Below are 23009 nucleotides of genomic sequence, written 5' to 3' on the forward strand. Positions count from 1 at the left end.
GGGCCTCCCGAGAGTCGACTCAGCCTCGAATGAGTACCTGGCATGACGTGTAAACATCGCCACTCGGGAGACAAAAGGCGGTCGGGCTTGCTGCTCGTCACGCATCCCTCGTGTCCCGTGCCGGCCTTCATAGGTGCTGCTCGCTAACAGCACTTGCCCCGACAGTTTGTTAAGGCTCTACGGGGAGGGATGGATCTTTGTTTTTTGCCTTACTGAGCAGCTGCACTTGCTGTGGCGTGTCGTTTGCAGCTGGCCGCACCGACTACCTGCCCGCGTGCGGAGGCCACGGCTCCTTCAGCCTGGAGACGTGCGGCTGCATCTGCGAGCCGGGCTGGAGCGGCAAGAACTGCACAGAGCCGACGTGCGTGCCGCCGTGCGTGCACGGCCGCTGCCTCGACGGCGCGTGCCTGTGCGACGAGGGCTACTCGGGGCCCGACTGCCGCGCGCTCAAGTGCCCCAACGACTGCAACGACTACGGCCGCTGCGTCGACGGCAAGTGCGTGTGCGACGACGACTACACGGGCGACGACTGCAGCGAGCAGCGCTGCCCGAACGAGTGCAGCGACCGGGGCAACTGCGTGGACGGGGTGTGCGTGTGCGACGAGGGCTTCGCTGGTGAGGACTGCAGTGAGACCCGGTGTCCGAATGACTGTCAGGACCGTGGCCGCTGTGTCAATGGCCAGTGCGTGTGCGACGAAGGCTTCACCGGCGACGACTGCGGTGAACTGACCTGCCCGGACGATTGCAAGGACAGAGGAAGATGCGTTGATGGGAAATGCATCTGCGACGAAGGCTTCACTGGGGAAGATTGTAGTGAATTGACCTGTCCCAACAACTGTCAACACAGAGGAAGATGCGTCAATGGGAAATGCATCTGCGATGAAGGCTTCACTGGGGAAGATTGTAGTGAATTGACCTGTCCCAATAACTGTCAAGACAGAGGAAGATGCGTCAATGGGAAATGCATTTGCGATGAAGGCTTCACTGGGGAAGATTGTAGTGAATTGACCTGTCCCAACAACTGTCAAGACAAAGGAAGATGCGTCAATGGGAAATGCATTTGCGATGAAGGCTTCACTGGGGAAGATTGTAGTGAATTGACCTGTCCCAACAACTGTCAAGACAGAGGAAGATGCATCAATGGGAAATGCATCTGCGACGAAGGCTTCACTGGGGAAGATTGTAGTGAATTGACCTGTCCCAACAACTGTCAACACAGAGGAAGATGCGTCAATGGGAAATGCATCTGCGACGAAGGCTTCACTGGGGAAGATTGTAGTGAATTGACCTGTCCCAACAACTGTCAAGACAGAGGAAGATGCGTCAATGGGAAATGCATCTGCGATGAAGGCTTCACTGGGGAGGATTGTAGTGAACTTAGATGTCCCAACGATTGTCAAGACCAAGGAAGATGCGTCGACGGGAAATGCGTCTGCGATGAAGGCTTCACTGGAGAAGATTGTAGCGAACTTAGATGTCCCAACGACTGCAGTGACAGAGGAAGATGCGTCGACGGGAAATGCGTTTGCGATGAAGGCTTCACTGGAGAAGATTGTAGCGAACTTAGATGTCCCAACGATTGTAATGACAGAGGAAGATGCGTCGACGGGAAATGCGTTTGCGATGAAGGCTTCACTGGAGAAGATTGTAGCGATCTTAGATGTCCCAACGATTGTCAAGACCAAGGAAGATGCGTCAATGGGAAATGCGTCTGCGATGAAGGCTTCACTGGAGAAGATTGTAGCGAACTTAGATGTCCCAACGACTGCAGTGACAGAGGAAGATGCGTCGACGGGAAATGCGTTTGCGATGAAGGCTTCACTGGAGAAGATTGTAGTGAACTTAGATGTCCCAACGATTGTCAAGACCAAGGAAGATGCGTCGACGGGAAATGCGTCTGCGATGAAGGCTTCACTGGGGAGGATTGTAGTGAACTTAGATGTCCCAACGATTGTCAAGACCAAGGAAGATGCGTCGACGGGAAATGCGTCTGCGATGAAGGCTTCACTGGGGAAGATTGTAGCGAACTTAGATGTCCCAACGACTGTAATGACAAAGGAAGATGCGTCGACGGGAAATGCGTCTGCGATGAAGGCTTCACTGGGGAAGACTGCACAGAAGGTAAGGACATTGCATCTCTAGGGAAACCCAGTTAATTTATGAAATCATGCTATATAATTTAAAACAAAGTCTTGCTGGCTGGCTTCCTGGCTAGATTCCTGGCTGCCGCGCAATTGAGCATGCGCAGTAGTGACATCACTGCGCACATGTGTGACGTCACTCAAATCACACAGCGTTGAGCCATTTTCGTCCATGAATGACGTCACGCACCTGGGTGGGGTCAGACATTTGTGACGATGTGTGACAAGGAGGGGGAGTTTGAGAAATGTGACGTCACATTAAAATGCGCAACTTTAAATATAGACAACACGTTCTACTTAATTAAATAGACTTTTTAATAAATGTTTTCTCCTACAACATCACAGTGCAGCGCCACATTAAATACGCACTACAATGACAATAGTTTAAAGCGATTTGAAGCATGTTTTATTGGGGGGGGGGGGGGGGGGCGGGCGGGCAGAGTTTTGTGACGTCATATTTGAGGGGGAGTCTGACTTTTTGTGACGAGGGGGGGGGGGGTCAAAAATCGTCCAAAATCGCGTGATGTCTTTTATGTGCCTTCCCAATGAAAGCATAACTCAGCACAATACCAAATGTTACAAACTATTTAAAAAACAAGTTATATTTTCATCACCAAAACACTATAATCATCTTCCAACCCCGTTATATGTAGTGATTCGAGTTGGACTGATCAAAATATACAATTGACACTGGTAATAATTATAATGAAATAACTCGCCACGAGGTGCGGCGCCATCTTATTAGATTTCCCGCGGAAAAAAATTACAAATATAATACAACCCCAAAATAGGTGCTCAACTTGTACCTCCAATAGTTATCATAAACACCCTCCATGTCACAACACCGCAGTTCAATTTGTCTGTTCACATTATAGACCCAATTATTGTATTTTATATTAAGTCAACTTTAATATCAAAGTCTTTATTGTGCACATCTCTATTACCACGATAACTCAATCAACATTCAATTTACATTGCCGAGTTCCTGTCAGTCGATGGACGTTCAACTAATATCAATTTATAAGCGATATTTTATTGGAGCTAATGAAGAAATGCAGCTTATCAGCTCGAAATCCGCCCAAATCTAAATTGGGGTGCGTCTCAGTCTCTGCTGTGCACGTCAGGCTCTGGGTCCAATCCCTGATCACCATTGCCTTATCGTGTAATAATAATAATTTTAACAATTTTAAACGAGTTTTGATTTTACCAGATAAAGCCCACTGAGCTATATAGTTATTTTCCAGAAGCAACCTGGCCACAAATGACGCCTGAACGAAGTGGCTTATTGCGGGGAAATGTATCGCAGCCAAATATTCTCAACGCATGTTTGTAAAATGTGGAGGGAAACGCCGGAGGACCCGGAGAAAAATCCACGCTACCATGGGGAGTAAGACACTCATAAACTCCAAATATACAACAGGCGTCAAGGTTGGGATCTAACCCAACGACCTTCTGTATACCAGGCGAGGTAGTTAACATCTCGTGGCGTCTAATAAAGAGGCACCTGACTTTGCGCAGATAACTATCAGCGTGCACAATTATACGGGTGATTCATCACAGGCGAGCTCACACCGGATACGTTAGTAAGCAGTGCCTATGAAGGCCGACACGGCACACGAGGGGGTGGCGAACGCCACGCTCGGCCGCCTTTGTCTCGCCAGTGGCGATGTTTGTGCACCGCACCAGGTAAACTCATCTAATAACCGATTTGACTCAGGGGAGGGCCCAACAATGCTTCAGATACTCGTCACTGGTTTTGACCGACTAGAACTGCAGTCCGCCATACTCTTTTGTTCTTTCGGTAAAGTCACGTAGGTATAAAATATAATACATACCTACGTCACTTTACCGAAAGAACCAAAGAGTATGGATTCCTGCAGTCCGCCAGCTCCGTAGCCGCTGCGCGCTGACCGCTACGCCACCAGCACTTGGACACGACTCAAAACGATTCTAACACGTTGCCCCACGCGGCCTCTTAGGCCCTTTCAATATTCTGCCACTCGCTCCCTCCACATTCACCCGTCTCCCACCCTCTCTCGAGCTCTCGCCCTGCCAATCTCCTCCACCTTGGGCATTTTCTCCATCTCTCTCTCTCTCTCGTCTCCCCACCGTGGCTCTGGTAACTCTCTTTCCTTCTCTCTCTCTCTCTCTCCGCCATCACCACAGCTTAAGCCCGCTTCACGTCTCTCCCGCGGGACCCTCTCTAACTCACTCACCTCTGCCCCCTTTTACTTTTATGCCCTTTTTGTAGCCCCTCCTCTATGATCTCACCCGTTAGCCACCCCCTCAATCTTCATTCCCATTGGCCCTCCAGCTACACGCCCACTCCCCCGCCCCCCTTCCCAGGGGCTCGCAGGCTGCCCCTATCCAACAAGCCCTGCCACTCACTCCATGGCCCCATTGGTCACGCCGTCTCCCGCCAGCCCCCCTGTAGGTATGCACATGTTGAACTTCTTTCTCACCGTACGTAGCCAACCGCGCTAATTGACGGTTCGGGGAAAGGACGAAAAAAACTAACCACAAAAAATGAGTTAAAAGGAAAATGAATTTTCAAGCTAGATGATTTAAAAGTACAAAGCTTCCAGTGGCTTCCTTATACCGAAAGGAAGAGCGTCCCTTGTAAAATAAGCGGTCATCTGTGAATGCCCAGCTAAACAGGTAGAGGTTTTAAGTAGCTTTTGTAAATCTTAGTGGATGGTCAGGCAGGAGGTAATCCAAGCAAGGCAGCAGCGGGAGGCTCGGGAGAGAAACAGACCGCCACTGGAGGTGTTTACTGAGCCAGGTTACTGGGCAGCGTCTCAAGGTGCCTGTCGCGTGATGCATTTCCACACGATGAGCCGCTTCGTTGCGCTATTATCTACGATAGCTGGGTGGCTTCTTCTGGCAAAGAGCTGTATAGTAGCTCAGTGGGGGCCTTACCTGGTAAAATAAAACAAGAAAAGTTTCGTTTTGCTAGTTAAATAGGATCTACGAGCTGCCTACACGCCGACTCTTTCACCTCTCGTGTCCTCAGGTGCCCTGTTCTCTCTCCTGTTGTCCTTAACTGCCGTGCCGGGCGAGGTCCCACCCCCTTTTCCTTCGGATGCCCCGGTTCTGCCGGGGCTTTTCCCCGTGCAACAACCCTCGTTCCCTCCATGCTGTCTCGACGGCCGCTCTGCCACGACCCTACTGGAACGCTGTGGTTCGGAGTACGAAATTTCGGAAGGAACCAGGAGCAAGTGTCGTAGCGGTTGGGTAGTCGGTGAGTCTCCGTCCGTCACAGAATCAGACCCTTTATTTAGACTGGAAGAATCCGATGGGCTCTTCAGCTCTTTTTCACAGATGTCCGGGAGGGGCACGGGGTCAGAACGTTACAACAACAAGCAGTACAATAGGAGTGCACAAGAAAGCTAAGCAAGTCACTACACAAATAAATCAAGTATGCATTCAATTCTGGTGTATCAAACCATACGTTGGGAGGAAAATATTTGAAATTATGCAAAAGGTTTGCGGATATGCACAATAAATATGTAATGTATAACGTTGCTTTATTCTAAATGCATACTGTGGCCTTAAAATGTAACATTCGGGACTACAGAGCCTTCTTCACAGAACATACATGCTCTGTAAATGCTGGAATCATTTAATGTGTTGTAAAGGACTGTTGCCCAAAACGTCGCCTATTACAGTAGAACCCCCACTCTTAACGATGGTAATTGGTTCCACAAAACCGGTCGTTAAGTGATTTGGTTGTTAAGCGAGTTTCGGAAATAGACGTTCAAGGCTTAATTCGTTCCGATGGCATCGAAAGTTACCCTTTTCACCCAAAACACTTACTTTATATTTAAAGAATGGATATTAATACATAAAGATAGGAACAACATTATAAACACATAATATTGAAAGAAACACGGTTAATCAATGCATTCATTCATATTTACTATGCCTGCAACAGCCCGTCGTTAACAGGGGAATGGTCGATAAGCAAACACATGGAGGCACTACACTGCTATACACTACACTATACACTACTATATACTATCTTGATGTGAAGCTTTCGTGACTGCAGGAATCCTACTCTTTGGTAAAGAACCAGAGATTATACTATATACTCCACTACACTACCATACACTACACTACCATACACTACACTATATACTACACATTGGGCTCTATGGAGGCCCATCGTTAAGCGATTAGTCGTTAACAGGGGTGGTCGTTAAGAGGGGTGCTTCAGGGTGTCCGAAAATTAATATACCAAAAAGAACATTGAACACTGATGAGATATTCTCAAATTGTTAACGGACTTCTACATATCGTCAATCATTCACTATCATCAATCTAATTCGGCGGTTCAAACTCTGAGAAAAAAAAACATTTTCCAACGCAGTTGTAGGGTTGGGTGATGACAAAGCAGCATCAACGACGGGATGTTTAAGTTCATTAAGGTCTAGTAATAGGTTTTACCCTTTTAACTGGCACAAAAACTGACACCTTTATTCAAGGCATCATGTTTGCAATAACCACAACACAAGCAGTCAAAATGCAAACAAAAGAGACAACTCTGATGATAATAATATGCACTGTCCTTGAATTTGGATTGGTCCCTTGGCTTCCTAGTTGTAGACTTTAATAAACCCCCACCAGCGATGAAAACAAACCTAATGGTGATTTAAAGCTTTCGTGACTGCAGTAATTCATATTCTTAGTTGTTTCGGTAAAGTCACGTTGAAGAGAAACAACAAAATAATAAAATTTATTGTTTTATATATATTTTATTATTTTGTTGTTTCTCTTCAACGTGACTTTACCGAAAAAACTAAGATTATAAACCTAATGGTGTTAAGTCGGGTGAACGGGCGGACTTGTCATTACATGAAAACATGGAATTTCTCCTGAAACAGAAAGAAAGTCCCAAGCAAATATTGTCAACAAAATAAAACGTAAAAGTCGAATGAATGATACAGTTCTAAAGACCAATAAGTAATATTTAAAAAACACAATTTTAACACGCTTTAATGAAATGTACCGCACTAGTAATGGAAGAACTCCACGACTCCAGGAAGTGGCCCAGAAGCTTGCCACAACGTAAGGGGACCGTGGCCAATTACAGCCAACGTCAGTTGAGCGTAGACAATTAGACCCAAGCCCGAAACATAACATATAAAACATGTTTAAAAATATATTTTATTTTTTATGATATAATATAGTATTGTCATCAGTATGACATAGGTATACCGAGTTTGCAGTCGATACCACATTGGGAAGTGGGTTAACATTGAGTTACAAGATTTGAGGATACAACAACGACAACAACAGATATTCATATTCTTGGTTCTTTCGTTAAAGTCACGTTGAAGGGAAACAATAAAATAATAAAATATATAAAAATATTGTTCTATATATTTTATTTATATTATTTAATATTGCTGTATATATTTTATTATTTTATTGTTTTCCTTCAACGTGACTTTACCGAAAGAACCAAGAATATGAATCACTGCAGTCAAGAAAGCTTTAAATCTAAATTTAACAGCAACAAAGTTAATAGAAAGCGTGTAAAAACAACGGACCACTTACCCGACACTGTACGCGTTCAAACGGACAGTCAGGAAGTGTGTCAAGCCTGTGATTGGTGCAGAGAGGCCGAAAAGAGGATTGGTTAGGGGCCAGACAATGTAACTGATTGGTTGAGAAATTCAAACGTAAAAGGCGGGAAAACGGGGGTGGACTGTCGGGGTAACGGTGGGCAACCGTTGGAGACTGAGGACGGGGATTGGCTGAGGGAAATGGGGGTGGGCGAACCTTCGAGAAAGGGGGGCTGGAGGGATATAAAAGGGGAGAGCCACAGGGGGGAGGGATGGTTCGGGAGAAGACGAAGTTCAAGCATCAAGAACCGAAGCCCTGGGCCTAGAAACAGCGTTTGTGTCAAAAATAAAGCCTGTTAGTGAGGCAATAACGTGTGTCGGCGTCACTACTTACGAACATTCGACCGTTGAACTTTCAGAGATGCGAACAAACCTGTCCGTATGTTCAGTCGCCTGCGCGAAACGAGATTCGTAAGTTCAACCACCGCACAAAAGATGGCGGTGGTGGCATCTACATCTGCAGAATGTGAAGAACCAGTGGTATCTACATCTGCAGAATGTGAAGAACCAGTGGCATCTACATCTGCAGAACGTGAAGAACCAGTGGCATCTACATCTGCAGAACGTGAAGAACCAGTGGCATCTACATCTGCAGAACGTGAAGAACCAGTGGCATCTACATCTGCAGAACATGAAGAACCAGTGGCATCTACATCTGCAGACCATGAGGAGCCAGTAGCATCTACATCTGCAGAATGTGAAGAACCAGTGGCATCTACATCTGCAGAATGTGAAGAACCAGTGACATCTACATCTGCAGAATGTGAAGAACCAGTGACATCTACATCTGCAGAATGTGAAGAACCAGTGACATCTACATCTGCAGAACGTGAAGAATCAGTAGCATCTACATCTGCAGAATGTGAAGAACCAGTGACATCTACATCTGCAGAACGTGAATAACCAGTGACATCTACATATGCAGAACGTGAAGAACCAGTAGCATCTACATCTGCAGAACGTGAAGAACCAGTGGCATCTACATATGCAGAACGTGCAGAACCAGTGGCATCTACATCTGCAGAATGTGAAGAACCAGTAGCATCTACATCTGCAGAATGTGAAGAACCAGTGATATCTACATCTGCAGAACGTGAACAACCAGTGGCATCTACATCTACAGTACGTGAAGAACCAGTGGCATCTACATCTGCAGAACGTGAAGAACCAGTGGCATCTACATCTGCAGAATGTGAAGAACCAGTAGCATCTACATCTGCAGAATGTGAAGAACCAGTGATATCTACATCTGCAGAACGTGAACAACCAGTGGCATCTACATCTACAGTACGTGAAGAACCAGTGGCATCTACATCTGCAGAACGTGAAGAACCAGTGGCATCTACATCTGCAGAACGTGAAGAACCAGTGGCATCTACATCTGCAGAACGTGAAGAGCCAGTGGCATCTACATCTTTAGAACGTGAAGAACCAGTGGCATCTACGTCTACAGGAGATTATACAACTTTTAAAGCCATTCCCCGTGTTTAGGGTGCATGCCGTACAACGTGCTTGGAATTGACAGGAGCAAAGTTGGACTCGCGAACAAATCGACTTACGAACAGACCTCTGGAACCTAACTCGTTCGTAAGTAAAAGAGTCCCTGGATTCGTAAGTAGAGGAGTCCCTGTGTAGCTCTTTTTCAGAAGCGACTTGGCTATTACAAATGATAGCTCAACGAAAGTGGCTTATCATCATCATCATGTGGAAATTTATAGCAGCAACCAAATACACTAAACGCGTGATATTGATCCTAAATGTGGAGGAGAAGAATTGGAGAACCTGGAGAAAAATCCACGCGACCATGGGGAGAGAAAGGGGACACGCAAACTCCAAAAATAGAGCAGGCATCGTCAGGGTCGGGATGGAACCCACGACCTCCTGTATACCAGGCGAGGTAGTTAACATCTCCGCTCCAGTACCGGCGTCAGATGCCGAGCCCGGGACGAGGTGAGTGCGCTCAGGGGCACAGTGAACAAAGACAAAGATCCCCCGTATAGCATGAACAGACTGTCGGGGCAAGTGCCGCTAGGGAGTAGCAGCGCCTATGAAGGCTGCCGGCACTGTGGCACACGAGGGGGTGGGTGACCAACAGCCACGACCCTCACCTACAGGTGAGGTGAGGGTCGTAGGTGAGGGTCGTGGTGAGGGTCGTGGTGAGGTGAGGGACGTGGTGAGGGTCGTGGTGAGGTGAGGGACGTGGTGAGGTGAGGATCGTGGGGAGGTGAGGGTCGTGGTGTGGTGAGGGTCGTGGTGAGGGTCGTGGTGAGGGTCGTGGTGAGGGTTGTGGTGAGGTGAGGGTCGTGGTGAGGGTCGTGGTGAGGGTCGTGGTGAGGTGAGGGTCCTGGTGAGGGACGTGGTGAGGTGAGGGACGTGGTGAGGGACGTGGTGAGGGTCGTGGTGAGGTGAGGGTCGTGGTGAGGGACGTGGTGAGGGTCGTGTTGAGGTGAGGGCCGCAGGGTTGGTGAGGAGTGGACGACGGAGACGGGAGATGAAGTCCACAGCAGACCAGGGTGCGCCCCGGGGCGTCCACAGCGGCCGCTGGGAGTCCGGCAGTGACCCCCCCCCACGCCTCTTGCCCAGTAGCTGATGATCGGCAAAGGCGTTCGTCCCCCCCCCCACCGTCCCTCGCCCCCGCGGTTTTCGTGGAGACGTCATCGCTTTGTTTGCTCGAACGCTGTGGCTCTGGGCTGCCTGCCCGGTAGGTCGCCTGGAGCCGACGCCACGTGGAGGACGTCGGTTTTGTGTGTGCGTGTGTGTCACTGTGTGTGTGTGTCAGTGTGTGTGTCAGTGTGTGTGTGTCAGTGTGCGTGTGTGTGTCAGTGTGTGTGTCAGTGTGTGTGTGTCAGTGTGTGTGTGTGTCAGTGTATGTGTGTCAGTGTGAGTGTGTCAGTGTGTGTGTGTGTGTGTCAGTGTGTGTGTCAGTGTGTGTCAGTGTGTGTGTGTGTCCCCTCATGGCATCTGTGTCCACCACAGGGGCTAAACGGGGGCTCTGGACGGGTGCGAGGGGCTGGTAACCCCTCCACCTTCAATTAATTACCACTAAACCGCGAATTAAGTATATAACTAATAAGCTTGTGCCGGAGGCCCCGGGGGGCCAGGCGTCTATGACGTCTCCTGGCCAAACCCCAATTGGCGGAGCCAGGAGATTGAATATCTACCCTCGGGACTCCTCCAGAAACAACAAAAAACCACTACGGGTGGCCACGTGGAATGTTCGAACGCTCACTGCGGAGAAGAGGCTGCCACTCCTCTGTCGGGAGCTGGACCGGTATCTATGTGGCATTCAGGAGGTCCGGTGGACCGGTTCTGGCTCCTGCCACCATGAGGGGTGGACAGTCCTCTACTCGGGGCAGCAGACTGCCAAACAACAGGGTGTGGCTCTTCTTTTGAACAAAAGAATGAAGGGGGCGTGGGAGCGTGGCGGTGAGGTGTGGGAAGCTGTAAGCCCCAGGCTACTTTGGGCTCGCCTTCCCATCAACCGGAGGCGAGGAATGGTGGTCGTGGTTACTTATGCCCCCACCGAAGATGAACATCCGTGGAGGGATGCAGGCAAAGTCGATGAGTCAGATGCCTTCTATGACCTCCTGTCACAGGTGCTGGCTAAAGTGGCCCCTCGGGATAGAGTCATCATGTTGGGTGACTTCAATGCCCGAGTTGGTCATGATGCTGGCACCTGGTCTGAAGTAATTGGAGGGCATGGGCCAGATCAGCTCAATAACAACGGTAGGAGGCTGCTATATTTTTGTGCAGCCCATGGGCTTGTAATTACCAACACGCTGTTCCGGCATCGGCGCATCCATACAGCATCATGGATGCATGCCGGGTCCAAGCAAGAACATCTGCTGGACTACATAGTGACGGACCAGCGGATGCGAGCCCATGTCCTTGACACCAGGACTTATCGTGGAGCTGATCTGCCCTCTGACCATCGACTGGTCATCTGTAAGATGCGCCTGCCATTCGTCCACTCCGGTGGTGGGTGTACACCCAGGACCCCATTCCAACCTAAAGTGGCCTGGTCTCAGTTATCTGATGAAAGTTGCAAGCGAGAATTTCATTATCGCTTGCGGCTGGGATTTGCATCGTCCCCGACTCCTCCTGATGTCGAGGGTAAATGGGCGAGGTTTAGGACTGTGACTCATGCAGCTGCAATGGCTGCTTTGGGTACGCGGTCCAGACCTCCCCAGAGACCCTGGCTGACAGAGGAGGTATTCAGGATGGTTGAGAAAAAGCGACAGACCCACTGTCATCGGCTACAGAATCCCACGTCAGAGAATGAGGAGGCTTACCGCAGCCTTCGCTCGGAGGTTCGGAGAGCCGTGAGGCGCTGCAAGGATGGGTGGTGGTCGTGGGTTGCTGAGGAGATGGAGTCTGCCTCAGTGGCCCGTGATCACAAATCTCTATTCAACTCCATCAAAAAAGTAACCTGCAGCACCACACCTATTACCATCATTAGGGGAAAAAACGGTGATACAATCTCCGACCCCCAGGAACAGGTTTGCAGATTTGCTGAGCATTTCTGTGACGTCCTGGGGGAGGGAAAATCCCTCAGCCAGGAAAACATCGTGGCACAAAGTGAGGATGACCCTGCTGAGGCTGCGGTGCCTCAAATATTGGAAGAAGTCACCCCCTGTGAGTGGCTGGCTGAGGTGCCATCTGTTGAGGAAGTACTGAAGGCGATCGGGAGTCTGAGACCAGGAAAGGCAGCTGGCAGAGATGATCTCCCAAGCGAAATGCTGAGGGAGGGTGGCGTTTGTGCACAGACTGCCCTATATGACATCATAACAACAGTCTGGACCACTGGACGGGTTCCGCAGGATTGGAAGGATGGGGACCGCACAGACTGTAACAACTACAGGGGCATCTCACTCCTCAGTGTGCCGGGAAAGGTCCTGGCAAGGATTATTCAGCATCGCCTTGCCAGGCACGCTGAGGAGAGGCTTGCAGAGCCCCAATGCGGTTTCAGAAAAGGGCGGTCCTGCACAGATGCCATATTTTCTGTCCTTCTGCTACAGCAGAGGTGTAGGGAATTCCAACAAGATCTACATCTCTGCTTTATTGACCTGGTCAAGGCCTATGATACCATCAGTAGGCCTGGGCTCTGGGTTGTTCTTCGTGCTTTTGGAATACCTGACCCTCTGCTCACGATCATTAAGGACCTTCATGATGGTGAGCGGGCCCAGGTAAAACTACGTGGCCGGGAGTCAGAGCCATTCCCTGTACACCTTGGGGTGCGACAGGGATGTCCTCTGGCTCCCACATTATTTATCATCTCTTTTGACCACGTAGTTCGTGAAGCCTTCAATAGCTGTACCGGAGGAATCTCCATATGGTACAGATATAATGGGAGGCTGATCGATGCCCGGGTGTGGTCAAGGGATGGCTCCCTATTGCTCAACCACATTATGTATGCTGATGATTTGGTAATAGCTGCTCATTCAGAGGAGGAGTTGGAGACGCTGCTGCTGAGACTGGAGCGTGCCACTAAGAGGTGGGGCCTTACCATCAGCCCCACCAAAACTAAGCACCTGCCTGGGTATTTTGTACCATCAGACACTCCACCCCCACAACTCCCAATCGGTGATGGGGCAGTTGTGGAGAGAGTGGAGAGTTTCCCATACCTGGGCAGTGTGCTTATGACCCGCTCCAGTTTAACAGCAGAGGTCTCACTCCAAATCAGTCGAGCGGCAATATCTTTTCATCGGTTGTGTAACGCTGTGTGGAAGCTATCTGGTCTGTCGCTCCGCACTAAGCTTCAGGTCTTCTCGGCCACGGTCATTCCCTCCTTTCTCTACGCTTGCGATACGTGGACCCCCCTAATGGAACATCTTCGCCGGTTAGAAACATTTAGGCTGGCCTGCCTACGATCTATCCTGGGTTTAACCAGACTGGATTGTGTGAGGAGCTCACAAATCCTTGAAAGATCTGGGCAAGGTCCCATCGGTGAGCTCCTCTGGCGGGCAACGCTGCAATGGCTGGGTCATGTAGCCCGCATGCCCAGCCACCGCATGCCGAAACAGCTTTTGTTCGACCGAATTGAGGGGGCTAAAGGGGCGTGGCACGGGCTAGAGAAGAGATGGAGTGATGTGGTACAGGAGGACGTGGAGCTGAGTGGACTTGCCGATGGCTGGTACCAGCGGTGTCAAGATCGGCCTCTGTGGAGGAGGCTCGTGAAGGACGCTACTGGGCAGTTGGAGGTATTCTTTTCATCGGTTGTGTAACAACCGATGAAACGCTGTGTGGAAGCTATCTGGTCTGTCGCTCCGCACTAAGCTTCAGGTCTTCTCGGCCACGGTCATTCCCTCCTTTCTCTACGCTTGCGATACGTGGACCCCCCTAATGGAACATCTTCGCCGGTTAGAAACATTTAGGCTGGCCTGCCTACGATCTATCCTGGGTTTAACCAGACTGGATTGTGTGAGGAGCTCACAAATCCTTGAAAGATCTGGGCAAGGTCCCATCGGTGAGCTCCTCTGGCGGGCAACGCTGCAATGGCTGGGTCATGTAGCCCGCATGCCCAGCCACCGCATGCCGAAACAGCTTTTGTTCGACCGAATTGAGGGGGCTAAAGGGGCGTGGCACGGGCTAGAGAAGAGATGGAGTGATGTGGTACAGGAGGACGTGGAGCTGAGTGGACTTGCCGATGGCTGGTACCAGCGGTGTCAAGATCGGCCTCTGTGGAGGAGGCTCGTGAAGGACGCTACTGGGCAGTTGGAGGTAGTCGCCCTCCAACAACAACGGAGGGCGGAGGAGCGACGCTCACAACAACGAGCGGAGCGCCGGGTGGCTAAAGCACAGCAGGTTGGCACAGTAGGGGGCACAGGTGGTGCATCAGCCAGTCATCTCAGTCAGTCGACCCGTGGCACCTGGGTCTGCCCCGTGACCTCCTGCCAGCGGGCGTTCGACACTTCACGTGGCCTCAGGGTGCACATAGCCTGGCATAAGCGTCGTGGTGACGTCACCGCCACTTAGTGGTGAATGGCGGTTGTTGTTGTTATTGTTGTTGTGTGTCAGTGTACGTGTGTCAGTGTGTGTGTGTGTGGTGGGTGGGTGGGGAGCGGTGGTGCAGCGGTTAGCGCTAAGCTGTGCTACGAACCCGGCGACGACCCGAGTTCGATTCCCGCTCACGGTCAACGCCAGTGACGATTGTCTGAACCGGTGCCTGGGCCTCTCCTAGGGAGACAAAGGCTGCCGGGCGTGGTGCTGGCCACCCATCCCCTCGTGTGCCTTACCGGTCTCTATAGGTGCTCACTAACAGCACTTGCCCGCAACAGTCTATTACGGGGGATCTTTGTCTTTGGTTGCCCGGGTGTTCTTTTGATGTGTTGTATATTATCGAAACGCTCCCCTTCACTCAGCTGGAGAGGGGTTGGAGAGTTTTTCATCGAGCAGTGCCCTCCGTGAGCAGCTCCGGTTTGGCAGCCGAGATCTCTCTCCGCAGCGGCCTGGCGGCCATTGCCTTTTCATCGGCCGCACAGAAGCCACCATGGGGCCCGTCGCTCCACACGAAGCTGCTCGGCCACAAGTCGTTTCCTCCCTTCTCTGTGCTTGCAAAACGTGGAGCCCCCCCGCCCCTAAAGGAGCATCTTCGCCGATTTGAAACGTTAAGGATGACCTGCCCACGATTCATCCTGGGCTTGACCAGGCTGGATTGTGTGAGGAGTCCACAGATCCTTGACAGACCTGGGCTTGACCAGGCTGGATTGTGTGTGGAGCTCACAGATCCTTTACAGACCTGGGCTTGACCAGGCTGGATTGTGTGAGGAGCTCACAGATCCTTGACAGATCTGGGCTTGACCAGGCTGGATTGTGTGAGGAGTCCACAGATCCTTGACAGACCTGGGCTTGACCAGGCTGGATTGTGTGTGGAGCTCACAGATCCTTTACAGACCTGGGCTTGACCAGGCTGGATTGTGTGAGGAGCTCACAGATCCTTGACAGATCGGGGCTTGACCAGGCAGGATTGTGTGAGGAGCTCACAGATCCTTGACAGACCTGGGCTTGACCAGGCTGGATTGTGTGAGGAGCTCACAGATCCTTTACAGACCTGGGCTTGACCAGGCTGGATTGTGTGAGGAGCTCACAGATCCTTTACAGACCTGGGCTTGACCAGGCTGGATTGTGTGAGGAGCTCACAGATCCTTGACAGACCTGGCCTTGACCAGGCTGGATTGTGTGAGGAGCTCACAGATCCTTGACAGATCTGGGCTTGACCAGGCTGGATTGTGTGAGGAGTTCACAGATCCTTGACAGATCTGGGCTTGACCAGGCTGGATTGTGTGAGGAGTCCACAGATCCTTGACAGATCTGGCCTTGACCAGGCTGGATTGTGTGAGTAGTTCACAGATCCTTGACAGACCTGGCCTTGACCAGGCTGGATTGTGTGAGGAGCTCACAGATCCTTGACAGACCTGGGCTTGACCAGGCTGGATTGTGTGAGGAGCTCACAGATCCTTGACAGACCTGGGCTTGACCAGGCTGGATTATGTGAGGAGCTCACAGATCCTTGACAGACCTGGCCTTGATCAGGCTGGATTGTGTGAGGAGCTCACAGATCCTTGACAGACCTGGCCTTGACCAGGCTGGATTGTGTGAGGAGTCCACAGATCCTTGACAGACCTGGGCTTGACCAGGCTGGATTGTGTGAGGAGCTCACAGATCCTTGACAGACCTGGGCTTGACCAGGCTGGATTGTGTGAGGAGCTCACAGATCCTTGACAGACCTGGGCTTGACCAGGCTGGATTGTGTGAGGAGCTCACAGATCCTTGACAGACCTGGCCTTGACCAGGCTGGATTGTGTGAGGAGCTCACAGATCCTTGACAGATCTGGGCTTGACCAGGCTGGATTGTGTGAGGAGTTCACAGATCCTTGACAGATCTGGGCTTGACCAGGCTGGATTGTGTGAGGAGTCCACAGATCCTTGACAGATCTGGCCTTGACCAGGCTGGATTGTGTGAGTAGTTCACAGATCCTTGACAGACCTGGCCTTGACCAGGCTGGATTGTGTGAGGAGCTCACAGATCCTTGACAGACCTGGCCTTGACCAGGCTGGATTGTGTGAGGAGCTCACAGATCCTTGACAGACCTGGGCTTGACCAGGCTGGATCGTGTGAGGAGCTCACAGATCCTTGACAGACCTGGGCTTGACCAGGCTGGATTGTGTGAGGAGCTCACAGATCCTTGACAGACCTGGCCTTGACCAGGCTGGATTGTGTGAGGAGTCCACAGATCCTTGACAGACCTGGGCTTGACCAGGCTGGATTGTGTGAGGAGCTCACAGATCCTTGACATACCTGGGCTTGACCAGGCTGGATTGTGTGAGGAGCTCACAGATCCTTGACAGACCTGGGCTTGACCAGGCTGGATTGTGTGAGGAGCTCACAGGTCCTTGACAGATCTGACCTTGACCAGGCTGGATTGTGTGAGGAGTCCACAGATCCTTGACAGACCTGGGCTTGACAAGGCTGGATTGTGTGAGGAGCTCACAGATCCTTGACAGACCTGGCCTTGACCAGGCTGGATTGTGTGAGGAGCTCACAGATCCTTGACAGACCTGGCCTTGACCAGGCTGGATTGTGTGAGGAGTCCACAGATCCTTGACAGACCTGGGCTTGACCAGACTAGATTGTGTGAGGAGTTCACAGATCCTTGACAGATCTGGGCTTGACCAGGCTGGATTGTGTGAGGAGCTCACAGATCCTTGACAGACCTGGCCTTGACCAGGCTGGATTGTGTGAGGAGTCCACAGATCCTTGACAGACCTGGGCTTGACCAGACTAGATTGTGTGAGGAGTTCACAGATCCTTGACAGATCTGGGCTTGACCAGGCTGGATTGTGTGAGGAGCTCACAGATCCTTGACAGATCTGGACAAAGTCCCATTTGGTAAGCTCCTCCAGCAGGCGAGGCTGCGTTGACTTGGGTCACGGCGCCCGAATTCCCGGCCACCAAGAAGATTCTGGATAGACGGGGCTAAACGGGCACGGCACGGGCTGGAGAAGAGATGGAACCGATGTTAGTACAGGAGGATGTGGAGCTGAGTGGACTTTGCCGGTTACCGGTACCGTCCGTGTCAAGATCGGCCTCTGTGTAGGTTGCTCGTGAAGGACGCTGCTGCTAGTGGCCCATTGGAGGCAGTCGCCCTCCAGCAACGACGGAGGGCGGAGGAGCGACGCTCACAACAACGAGCGGAGCACCGGGGTGGCTAAGACGCAGAGTTGGCACATTTGGGGAGCGCAGTCGGTGCATCTGCCAGTCATCTCAGTCAGTCGACCCATGGCACCTGCGTCTGCCCCTTGACCTCCACCTCCTCGCCTGTGTGCGGCGATCCACGAGCCCCCCTCGCCTGCTGCGCAGTAGCGCCGGGTCACAGGCAGCCACGCCACGCGCTGCTCGATAACGACGGCGATGACGTCACAATGGACCCGCGTTCCCCAAAGCGAGCCGTGAGCTCGACGCGACGTCGCCTCGCCTCCCGCTGACGCCCGGCGTTGTGCGGCCGAATGCGCAGAGCGTGAGGGGCCATCATTGCCCTGTGATTGGATGGGGTCATGAAGCCCTCTCCTTTCCCACCTCCCCTCAACCTCCTCCCCCCTCCCCTCCATCATCCTCCTCCCCTCCTCCCCTCTCCTCCTCACTCCGCCTCTACCTCCTCCTTGGGGGCTCATCAGTGCCAATCAAGAAAACGCAGAGAGAGAGAGAGATACAAATGCTGGAGCGAACTCAGAGATATTGACCGTGGGGCGACCACGCAGAGAGACAGTTCACACACATTGGTGGTCAAAGAGCCGTCCCGTATATGCCAGAGGGTGCGAGTGCGAGAATGGGGAAACTTCCCATAACACGTGTCCCCGCACACACACACACACACGTACAGACTACAGTAAAACCTTGGATTGCGAGTAACTTGGTCTGCGAGTGTTTTGCAAGACGAGCAAAAATTGTAAATACATATTAATTTGATAAACGAGCGAGGGTCTTGCAATACGAGTAGCAGTACGTATAGACGCTTTGTCTGCCGAGCATCACGTGATCACAACTAATATATGAGTGCTTTGATATACGAGTGCTTTGGATTACAAACACGTTTCCGGAACGAATAATGCTCGCAATCCAAGGTTTTACTGTATTCGAGTGTTTGTTTGTCCACAAACAGTCAGTGGCCACACGCGGTCTCGCCTCGGGTAGCGCATCGCTTCAACCAGCGCGCCACAACAAGCATCCTGGAGCGGTTTCATCACTCGGGGTTTCATCAGCAGCAGAGTCGGGCTCGCCTGAATCAATGCCGCGTGACTCCGAGATGTTTAGAGGCAAGGGCCGGTTTTGACATTCAGTGTTTCATCAGCTCCTGTGGCGATGCCTCCTCCTTCGAGCGTTGTAGTCGGTATCTCTTCCACGTTCCTATGACGGGGGTGAGTCTAGCCAAAATGAAAACCCGCCGTTGACTTCCACCGCAAAGTGATCTGACATTTTTATCGACCCTGGAGAGAGGCATGATGATGATGATGGGCTAAATCAACCTGCAATCAAAACCAGAATTTGAACTCACATTACGATTGGCAGCCGCTCGCTCTACTGCTGAGCCACCTAAGTAAGTCGAGCCCGAGATTCCTGAATCCATCTGTGCGTAGCTTGTGAGTCTCCCACCCCCACGTTGTATGCTTGGCGGGGTTTTCTCCGGGGTTCTCGGGGTTCCTCCGGTCGAGCGCCATCCCAGGGGAGTGCCAGAGACGCAGGCGGCATTAGAAGTCAGGGCCGAGTCAGGGACGAGTCAGGGCCGAGTTCGAGTTGAGTCAGGGACGAGTCAGGGCCGAGTTCGAGTTGAGTCAGGGACGAGTCAGGGCCGAGTTCGAGTTGAGTCAGGGACGAGTCAGGGCTGAGTTCGAGTTGAGTCAGGGACGAGTCAGGGCCAAGTCAGGGCCGAGTCAGGGCCGAGTTCGAGTTGAGTCAGGGCCGAGTCAGGGCCAAGTCAGGGCCGAGTCAGGGCCGAGTCAGAGTCGAGTCAGGGCCAAATCAGAGTCAAGTGAGGGCTGAGTCAGGGCTAAGTCAGGGCCGAGTCAGCCCGAGTGGTGGTGGTGGTGGCTGTGGTGGTGGTTGTTCGTGGTGGTTGTGGCAGTGATGGACACCCGTCCGAGGAGGATGCTAACCACGTGTCTGAGATCTGACGCGATGGGAGTGCATTCGGGGCGAAAGCGGTCGTCATAACAAAGCAGCCCTCTGTGCTGGGGGGAGTCGGGGAGGGGGGTGAAGTCCCATTATCAGCCCCCCCCCCCACTCAGCAGGAGGTAAGCCGGAGGGGGGCGCGGAGGGTTTGGGGGGGGGGCGGTGTAGCGGAGGCTGCGGGAGGAATTAATCCGCGCGTCACACGGAATTTCCTCCTCCGCACGTGGAGCCACTTAAGCCGACCCCCCCCCCACCTCGCTCGCATCCCAGCGCTGCCCAATTTCAACTGCAGCGGTGGCGGTGGTGGCAGTGGGGAGGTGGGGGTAGGGGGGGGGAGAAGGGGGGGGGGAGGAGTTAGCCCAGCCACCGCGTTCACTGCCGTGGCAGCCTGGAGCCATCACCGCCACCGCCATCACCATCGATTACCCGGGTTAGAGAACACGCGGGAGCGGGGGGAGATCACAGGGGCACGTGGAGCCCACATCACAAAGCACGTGGAGCCCGGCCTTTACACGCGACTCGTCCGCTCCGCTTAAAGGGATCACGTTAACCGAGACCAGACGTCGCGTGAACCCAGTTCGTAGTGGGGGGGGGGGTGAGGGAGGAGAGAGAGAGAGGGGGGAGGGGGGTGCTTGTCAAGGTCACTTTGCAGGACTCGTAGTGAAAAGAGAATTTGCTTTGAAAGTTTGAACGGCTACAAGGGTCACGGTGTGCCCGGAGGAGCGCTTCCGATAGCGATGTTTGGGGCCACGAGTTTGATTTCTGGCGTTGGGGAGGACACTCAAGAGACCTCCCCCGGGAGACAAACCAGCAGCGTATTGCTACTCCGTCTGAGTCTGCGGGTCTTTGTCTTTGTCACATGATCTCTATGCGAGTCTATGCACTGGCGAAGCCAGTGGGAGGGTGGCACGTGCCCCCCCCCCCCCCACCAATGATCCGATCGAAATTAGGGATTTCGATCGGATCATTGGGGTTTATTAGTAATAAATCGGCATTTTGCGACCCCCGCTGCCACTGTGTGGCATATTATTACGTGCCTAGGACAATAGTCTTGAGTCCATAAGAGGCAATAAGTAACGGCAAAGCGGTTATAAGCGGCTCACAGAATTGTGCGCAGTTGCGTGTACAGAGTCCACGACTTCCCTGAAGGCATCGACACCTTCAGCGAGCGCGATGCCGATCACTAACAACGCGGTTCGAATTCGACTCTCGATCGATGGCTGAGCCATCGCCGCACACGCGTCGAGTAACAAGCAAGGGACAAGTCCTTGCTTACTAACAACTCCTTACTTACTAACAACTCCTATAATTTTTCATTGCTGGAGGGGGTTGCTCCGCCACTGAGTCTATGAGTATTTAAATGAGTCTGTGAGTCTCTATGTGAGTCTGTGGGTCTCTGTGCGAGTCTATGGGTCTGTAAGTTGATCTAATGGATGTCTATGTGAGTCTGCGGGTCTCTATGAAAGCCTGTGCGCTCTCTGTGCGAGTCTATGGGTCTCTATGAAAATCTGTGGGTCTCTGTGTAAGTCTACGTAGCCCGCCGATTCATCGTTTCCTCCTCTCTCAATCCCCCCCGCCCACCGCCGCCGCCAGTGACCTCTCCCAAGGACCTGCAGGTGGTGGACGTGACGGACCGTACCATCGACCTGGAGTGGGGGGTGGAGGGCGAGATGGTGGTCACTCAGTATCTGGTGGAGTACGCGCCGACGGCGTCGGGCGGCGTGCAGATGGAGCAGCGCGTGCCGGGAGACCGCCGTGCCACCACCCTGGAGCAGCTGGAGCCCGGCGTGGAGTACTTCATCCGCGTCTACGCCGTGCTCAGCGGGCAGCGCAGCGTGCCCATCAGCGCCCGCGTGGCCACGCGTGCGTCCCCCCCCACCGTGCTGTCTCCGAAACTCTTTTCCCGTTTCCGAGAGGTCCCGTTCGCTGCGAGCGCCTCGGCGTTTGGTTGCATTTAGCGGGGCGTCGGTAGCAGCGCCGTTTTGGCTTGCTCGAAGGCGCCGTTACTCGCCGCAGACGAACCGCAGGGACGCGACCGCCGCCGCACTCTACGGTAGCCGGCGCTTACTTCCAATTTCGTTCTTGTCCACGTGGAGGACGTACGTCATCGGAACAGGAAGGGGTTGAGGTGGGCACTGCTCAGGATCACCGGGTTCATCTCAGGGGACGGAGAGGGGTGTCAGAGGTAACGGGGCGCAGCGCGCATTCGCAGGCGCTTGTGCTCGCTAACAGCACTTGCACCCCGTCATTGTGTTAAGGCTACCCGGGGGACTTTGGCCTTTGTTGTTTGGTGAGGTGCGGCGATCGCGGTGGTGGTGTTGACCGCGTGCCCACACGCCCCCCACCCGCCACCCCCCACCCCCCCCCAACTGCAGACCTCTCCACGCCCGAGGGGCTGCGCTTCAAGTCGGTGCGCGAGTCCTCGGTCGAGGTGCAGTGGGATCCCTTCAACTTCACCATCGACGGCTGGGAGCTGATCTTCACCGAGAAGGTGGGGCCCGCTCGCCCGCTCGCCAGCTCACCCGCTCGCCCGCTCGCCCGCTCGCCCGCTCGTCCACTCACCCGCTCATCCACTTACCCGCCCACGCGCCCACTCACCCACGCGCCCACTCACCCACGCGCCCACTCACCCACGCGCCCACCCAAGCGCCCTTTTGCCCACCGACCCGCCCTGCGAGGGCCCACGAGGGCCCACGAAGGGCCACGATGGCCCACGATGGCCCACAAAGGGGCCACAAAGGGCCCACGAGACCACTGTGTGTGGGGTGAGTGAGTCTGTGTGTGTGTGAGTCTGTGTGTGTGAGTCTGTATGAGTGAGTCTGTGTGTGTGTGTGTGTGAGTCTCTATGAGTGAGTGAGTCTGTGTGTGTGTCAGTGTGTGTGTGTGTCTGTGTGTGTCTGTGTGTGTCAGTGTGTGTGTGTGTCAGTGTGTGTGTGAGTCTGTATGAGTGAGTGAGTCTGTATGAGTGAGTGAGTCTGTGTGAGTGAGTGAGTCTGTGTGAGTCTGTATGAGTGAGTGAGTCTGTGTGTTTGAGTGAGTCTCTGTGTGTGTGAGTCTGTATGAGTGAGTGAGTCT

At 52.7% G+C, this 23009-nt stretch overlaps 1 protein-coding gene across 1 annotated transcript in view; it reads left to right on the forward strand.

Moving 5' to 3' along the window:
• Positions 1–23009, forward strand: part of LOC116955381 (tenascin-R-like) — a 98571-nt gene that overhangs the window by 43143 nt on the left and 32419 nt on the right. The window contains 3 exon segments of the mRNA XM_076052941.1: positions 250–2121; positions 21528–21797; positions 22310–22425. Coding sequence (XP_075909056.1) covers positions 250–2121; positions 21528–21797; positions 22310–22425 — 2258 coding nt within the window.

The sequence above is a fragment of the Petromyzon marinus genome, chromosome 59, assembly GCF_048934315.1.
Source record: "Petromyzon marinus isolate PM22_M1 ecotype Great Lakes invasive population chromosome 59, UKy_Petmar_22M1.pri1.0, whole genome shotgun sequence".
In the NCBI taxonomy this organism is placed as follows: domain Eukaryota; kingdom Metazoa; phylum Chordata; class Hyperoartia; order Petromyzontiformes; family Petromyzontidae; genus Petromyzon; species Petromyzon marinus.